At 39.4% G+C, this 7,088-nt stretch overlaps 1 protein-coding gene across 2 annotated transcripts; it reads left to right on the top strand.

Annotated features, from left to right (window-relative positions):
* The first annotated feature begins 4,008 nt into the window (after positions 1-4,008).
* Positions 4,009-6,800, top strand: atp5mc3a (ATP synthase membrane subunit c locus 3a). Of its 2 annotated transcripts, none has more exons than XM_061691620.1 (5): positions 4,009-4,042; positions 4,239-4,336; positions 4,927-5,001; positions 5,998-6,188; positions 6,290-6,800. In XM_061691620.1, the coding sequence occupies exons 2-5, from the start codon at positions 4,298-4,300 to the stop codon at positions 6,402-6,404; spliced, it is 420 nt and encodes a 139-aa protein (XP_061547604.1). In that variant the 5' UTR covers positions 4,009-4,042; positions 4,239-4,297; the 3' UTR covers positions 6,405-6,800. The 2 variants fall into 2 exon arrangements, with proteins under 2 accessions (XP_061547604.1, XP_061547603.1); XM_061691619.1 differs by lacking the exon at positions 4,009-4,042 and adding an exon at positions 4,052-4,156.
* Positions 6,801-7,088: the final 288 nt, after the last annotated feature.

The raw sequence follows: 7,088 nt of genomic DNA, 5'->3' as shown, positions 1-7,088 counted from the left end.
AGTTTTGTATCGGCTTTGTCCATATTTGGCTAAGACTGCCCCCTTTCCTTTGATTGGTTGCCTCCATTTAAAAACACAACCCTCACTACTTGTACTGGTAACACACCAGTCCTCACAATTTAATGCAATGGTATCAGTAGCCACAAAACACTTGTGTGTGTAACACCAGCAGCCTCTCTCAAACTGAAAAAGCACCACGAGGTGTGCAGTTAAAGGTCTCAACAAAGAGACATGCATTGCCAAAACAGAGAGGACACACACACAGACACACACACTTTGAACTTACTATGAGTTGTGTGTCAATAAAGCATGCTGAACTTCCTCATCAACACATTCTTCCAATAAGGTCGACCATTTTGAGAGATTCTTTTGAAAAGCAAGCTGAATCACATGGGCCTTGCATCAGGGCAGCATACTGCGCCAATGAAAAAGAGCTTTCACACATTGTCATGGAAGCTTCTAAAGTTAGGACAAAGTTGCAGGCTGTGACAACAGTCAGCACAGTTCGCAGTGCACATTTAAATGTGCTAAGTATGCTAGCCATTGTTTACATCTTCGGGGTGCTGCCGTTTTCTTTACCAGGAACAAACGACGAGCCACAGTATATTCCAATTCAACCACATCAGTCTCAGCTAACAGAACTAGAGGTGGTTGAAATTTCAACCACTTGAGTATATCTATAATTATTAATCATCAAATATGCTCACAGATTCACTTCAAAAATTGTGCGAGACTGTGGCGAGCCAACATGACGTACATACATAACGTTATGAAGGCCTACGCAGTACGTACAGCCCTGATAAAGAACTCAATATAAATATTTCTTAACATGAACTAATTAGCTAGTATAATAAAATAAAATAAAAACTTTAAAAATGAGAATTTTAGAGCTCTGTCTCACGCATCTTGGCGGGTGGGCATGGCTCCCTATGGCCTGCCCAAGGAGGCGGGTGTAGCTAGATAGATAGATAGATAGATAGATTAAAAAATTAGGCATTAGAATTCATTAGGATGATTATTGAACTGTATATCTCAGTAAATCTTTAAGCAATGTTTTTCCGTTGGAGTGTGTCCAATTGCCATTACATTACAGTACATTAAAAGGCACTGCTCATTTGACTCTGTTGCGGCCTCTACTGGGTGTTCGCTAGAATTACCTTATTTTTGCAGGCCATGTTTTCAAGACGTTAGTTAGTGTGTGCATGGGGAATTGGGAATGAGTACAAAGTGCTTTCTGTGTTCCGCTCGAAAAGTAACTTTTAAGTACAACTGTTAAGAATTTAACTGTTACAGTGTGTTCAATAATCAGTGATGTCACTATGCTAAATTGAGGGAGCTGATTGTTAGCTTTTGATGATTAATATGCATACATCCATCTATCCATTTTAGCCGAATATGGACAAAGCGGATACAAAACTGGGTCAAATAGACGTAGCTGTCAGAGGGACTTTTTCTGAACACTTGTATGAAAAAACCAAGGTGTTCTTTTTTTTTAAAATGAAATTGACACTTTTATACCAAGTCAATGTAAGAGAGTCCCTCTATGGAGGTCTAAATAGCTAAAATATGGGACCTTTAAAGTCAGCATGCGGCAAAGAGCAACTCCCCGCACTCATTACCTTTCCATCACAGAGCAGCTGCTGCCAAGTCATTCGTCATGATTACAAATCTGCCTGCAGCTCCACCATCAGCCTGTAAGTAAGATGCAAGCATACGGCCCCGAGAAACCTTTCCCTCAGGGCTGCTTGCTAAATTGACGACACAACAGGTCATCGTAGAGGACTCGAACGAGATGCTTTGTTTTGAAGGAAAATAATAAATTTGAACAGGATCCAATAGGAAAGGATTGTCGGTACCCCCCTACCCACCATTGAGGACTTGCACGCTGCCAGAACTAAGACAAGGGCGTGCAAAATCCTCTCGGACCGTCTGCACCCCGGTCACCGGCTCTTCCGGCTCCTTCCCTCAGGTAGGCGCTACCGATCAACGCAAACTAGAACTAGCAGACATTCCAACAGCTTCTTCCCTCTTGCGATCAACTTCTTAAACACCTAACCTATAATTCAATTACAACAAGCTGGAATTTTTTTTATTTGAGTTCGTTGTCACATTTCTGTGGGGCCAATTATGTATTACTCGTGCACTCACTGTAGTTGTCTCTCCATGCTGCACTATTTGCATATACTGGCCACTCATGCCAGAGTAGCATCTGCTCCATTTGCACACTGATTGAGGAGTATCTGTAACATTTGCACAACCATCATTGTCCCAGATGATCGCACTACTCGTCACTTTAAACCGCATACACTCCTTGAAGTCTCAGCGCCCTTTGCACAATGGTCATTGCACCGGACTATTGCAATATTAGTCATTCGAACTGCTCTAAGTGGTGGAGGACTCTGCATCTTTTTGCACAATTGTTTTTTGTCAATGTCTTTATGTCTCCAAAGTGTTCTGTAAATTGACTGTCTGTTGTACTAGAGCGGCTCCAACTACCGGAGACAAATTCCTTGTGTGTTTTGGACATACTTGACAAATAAAGATGATTCTGATTCTGATATTTGGTGCTCAGCAGAAGTGCATTGCCCTTACTGACCAAAACACAAATAGAAGGATGTACAAGTATACTGTGTGATCTAGCATGATAAACCACCCTAATCCAGATTTTTGTTATGTTCTGATTAATAATAATGCCAGTACTGTAATACTCCTCCTCCTCTATGTGTGTGTGAGTGTGTATGTATATATATATATATATATATATATATATATATATATATTCTCAAAACTGTATTGTCTTCATTATATAAAAGTATTTTTAAAATGCAAATGTTCGTCAAACAAAATTCGACTCACTGACAAGCAAGACGTTTAACTATCCTGCTTTTTATCATCTGAAGAACATATCCAGAGTGAAGGCTTGCATGTGTCAAGCAGACCAGGAGAAGCTCATCCATGCTTTTATCTCAAGTAGACTTGACTATTGTAATGATCTTCTGACTGGACTCCCTAAAAAGAGCATTAAACAGCTGCAGCTCGGGTTCTGACCAGAACAAAGAGATCAGAGCATATTACTCCAATTCTAAAGTCTTTACACTGGCTTCCAGTCAGCTTTAGAATTTATTTTAAAGTTCTGCTACTGGTCTATAAATCACTAAACGGTTTAAGTCCTGAATACATGAATGAAATGCTAATGGGATATAAACCCAGTAGGGCTCTGATATCGACAGACTCAGGTCAAATAGTGGAGCACAGAGTCCAAAGCAAATATGGAGAAGCATCGTTTAGCTATTATGCTGCACACAAATGGAAAAAAAACAGACGTGACATCAGCCCCAAGTGTGCATGTTTTTAAGTCCAGGTTCTTTTTTCCCATGCTTGTTAGAGCATTTCCAGTTTTAAATGATATTTCTTGCACTGCATGCCGTTTTAATTGTATTTTAATTTTTTTGTCTTTGTTTTAAATGTTTATAAGCTGTTTATTTTTTTTTAAATGCTTTTAATCACGTAAAGCACATTGAGTTACCTTGTGTATGAAATGCGCTATATAAATAAATTTGCTTTGCGATATAATATGTATACATATGTATTTATTTATCCATTTATTTTCAGGTGAATATACCTTTAAGACTGAGTCAATGTGGGGAGGTGTTTTCTCCGTCTCAGACCACATTCTCGTTCTCAACATTATACTATTATTTTTGTATAATTCAAATGTATAAAAACAACAATAACAAAACAACTGGACAAGTGCCAACAAAGTCAGTCTGTCAATTAAACTATTAGCCAAAGTGTAAAATTGTAACACTTTTTACAATCCATAAATTATGTTTTGAATTGATACACATTATTTCTCCTCATGGTTATATTCACGAATTACGGTAGACAAAACAGACTGTGAGGTTTCGGAAATGAATAACATTGTGAATTGTTCTTATAAATAAAGTTGATTCAAATGACCTTCCGCTGTCATCATCCGGGTTTCGCCATATATCGCGTTACGCATGCGCACTTAGTCACTGTGGTTCGACCTCTGCAGTCGGTAAGTGTGTAATGGCTGTCGGTCCTCGAAGCACATCCGATATCGCTTCTCATCCTCTTGTCAAACGTATAATTGCTGCATGCAAAGTGCAATAGCTGTAGAATACATGTTATTGTATGTATGAATAGCTTTATTTTATATGTGGGGCGTTTTAATACCCGTTTGACCTTAGTTCTGTCCGCTCTTCCTTCTTCAGAGAGACCCGGGCTTCAACCAGACTTGACCGAACCGCTTAAAAACTACCTGAAGTAGAAAATGTACGCCTGTGCAAAGTTCGTTTCCTCGCCGGCTCTGGTGAGTGTATCGCCCTCTTTGCATTTTAACCTTTTAAATTGAAGTCCCGCGTCTTGAATATCACCGCCAAACCAATGGGCCTATGAATGAACTTGACTGCAGCTTGAATGGCAAGGGTATCTGCAGCCTTGCTAGATGGCTAATGCTAACACGGACTTTGACATTCGGTTGCATACGCTAACTTCATTTTGTTTTATTTTTAACAATGCACTTTCAGTTCCATTACAAACCACAATTTGTCTCGTAGTCTGCAGCTACCATGAGCAATGGGGGCTACCAGCTAAGGTCATTTAGCCAATGTGTCCATAGAATTTTAAACTACTACCGAATAACTTTTCACATTTGTTCTAGCGCACTTCGATGGCGGATAATGTAGTTGGCTCAGTGAGAACTGTTGGCTTGTCATTGGAAAGTTTTACAGAATTTTTTTTCCAATTGCTACATGTTGGCTGCAACTAAAGACTTACCCAGTGTGATTATGATGCACTGATTATCATTCTAAGCACTTCCTACCAGATCCTCCCTCTGTTGTTTCTGTGTTGATACATAAATGTAATATAAATATGGCTTCAATACCTATGCTGTTACAGGTCCGTGCTGGTTCCCGGGTTCTTTACAGACCCCTGTCTGCCTCTGTGCTGTCCAGGCCTGATGTGAAATCAGAGGTAAGGATGTATGCCATAATGTGTACTTGTGGTCTTGATCAGGAATACATATTCTCAGGTATGATTATATTAGTTTTTTTTCTTAAAGGTATGACAGAATAGCTCTGTAGGTGTATGCATGTTGACAGTCTACTGTCAATTGTTTTGACCGTAGACTTGATACCTGCCTTTCACTACTGCACATGTAAAACGTCATTTCACGTAAAGAGCAGTGTTTCTTGACTTTTGAGTCCGAGCACATATGTTATAAGAAAAACAGCATATACAGTTGACCAAGCCTTGTGATCAGTATTTGACACTCACCCAAAAAGGGTGTAATTGCCCATTGATGCCACTAGATGGTGCCAAAGCACTTATTTTTTTATTAGACAAGGCTATGGCCTGGTTAAATAAAGCTCCTCATTTCAACATACTAACTTGGCCCCAAGGTGCCACAAAACTGCACCAAAGCAATATTTGTATTAGACATAATGTTGGCCTGAGTACAGAAACAGTGAATACGTGAGGTTTTCAGCAAATAACAGAGGGTAGGTTTGCCAAAATATCTGTGAATGGGATAATTCACAAATGCTGAACTGTGAATACAGGGGCTTTAGTGGATGCAAATAACTTCTGCCAACTAACGGAAAAGCATTTAATTGTACCTGTGTCGATGGCATTGTTCCATTATTTAAAGTACACGGGATAATAGAGACAACTACATGAATAATTGACACACCCTTTATAATTGCTGTGGGGAAGAAATCTGGGGCGGGGGGAATTCGAATAAGCGGGGGGATCGGGTGATTTTCAGTTCCACGAATAATGTGGGATGCTTTTATTTATTTTTTTAATCTAATAATTCTACTAATCTGAATTTAAGAATGCTGAACCTCGAATATACGGAAGTCCACTGTAAATGCAAAGTAATTTTGGGACAAATTTAGATGAAATTGGATCATTTCCTGCAATATATAGAAGGATTATACTAATTTTTTTGAGCTGGTTTCGTTCCAGAGCACTGTTGCCGTGATGCCACATGGCCCCCTGACTCAGGTCACATTGAGGGGCTTCCAGACAAGCGCGGTGAGCCGGGACATCGACACCGCAGCCAAGTTTATCGGCGCCGGAGCCGCCACAGTCGGCGTAGCTGGATCCGGTGCTGGAATCGGGACTGTGTTCGGGAGTCTGATTATTGGCTACGCTAGGTGTGCCTCAGTTTTATGCATGCTTTTTATTGATCAACTCTATATAAAATATATAATTTTATTAACTTTATAGATCCCTCATAGTTTTTCCTCTTTTGCAGGAACCCATCCCTGAAGCAGCAGCTGTTTTCCTATGCCATCCTGGGATTTGCTCTGTCTGAAGCCATGGGACTGTTCTGTTTGATGGTTGCTTTCCTGATCCTGTTTGCTATGTAAAACTCTGCTGTCCAACTTTCATTACAGATGTGACTACACTTTGTGGCTTCCCAAATTTGTTCCGTGTTGGTGTCAAAGAAATGTACATTTTCAAGTCGTTCAGACACTGTCAAAATGAGCAAAAACATGTATTGTACAAATGTAAGAAATTACGTGATTAAAATACATGTATTTAACAATGTAATGTCTGGAATAGTTTTAAAACCAAAAGCGGCTTTTTTCTAAATGTCATCTGTTCTGTGATTAGCTGCAAAAAGTCTTGCTTTCTCATGGAAGCTTTTTGGGTCCACCTCCGTAAGTCATTGGTTGAGCTGCAGTTTATTAGTTCTGCTCTTAGGCAGCAGGTGAGTGTGGCTTTTGTAAATGGAACTGAATAAATTAAAACGTTTAAAAGGATCTCAGAAAATAATGTTCGCCTTTTATTGAATGGAGACCAGTTGTACTATTTAAATTCACCCCCCCAAAGGATACAAAGTAAACTACACGTACTCACTGTTACATAGATGGGTAATTTAAAAAATAATAACGGGGGGACTACTTTTAAATCAAGAGGCTAAATTTTTTTAGCCACGTTTAAAATAGCCCATGCTTGTATAACTGGTTGTTTAGAATGCTAATGCATAATATAAAGTAACAGCTCGATAAAAAAAATGTACGAAACGTGAAGCTGTTTTCGGTGTGTAT

Source organism: Phycodurus eques, chromosome 12, assembly GCF_024500275.1.
Source record: "Phycodurus eques isolate BA_2022a chromosome 12, UOR_Pequ_1.1, whole genome shotgun sequence".
In the NCBI taxonomy this organism is placed as follows: Eukaryota; Metazoa; Chordata; class Actinopteri; order Syngnathiformes; family Syngnathidae; genus Phycodurus; species Phycodurus eques.
The sequence above is the reverse complement of the archived record's forward strand: the minus strand, read 5'-3'. Positions and strand labels throughout refer to the sequence as shown.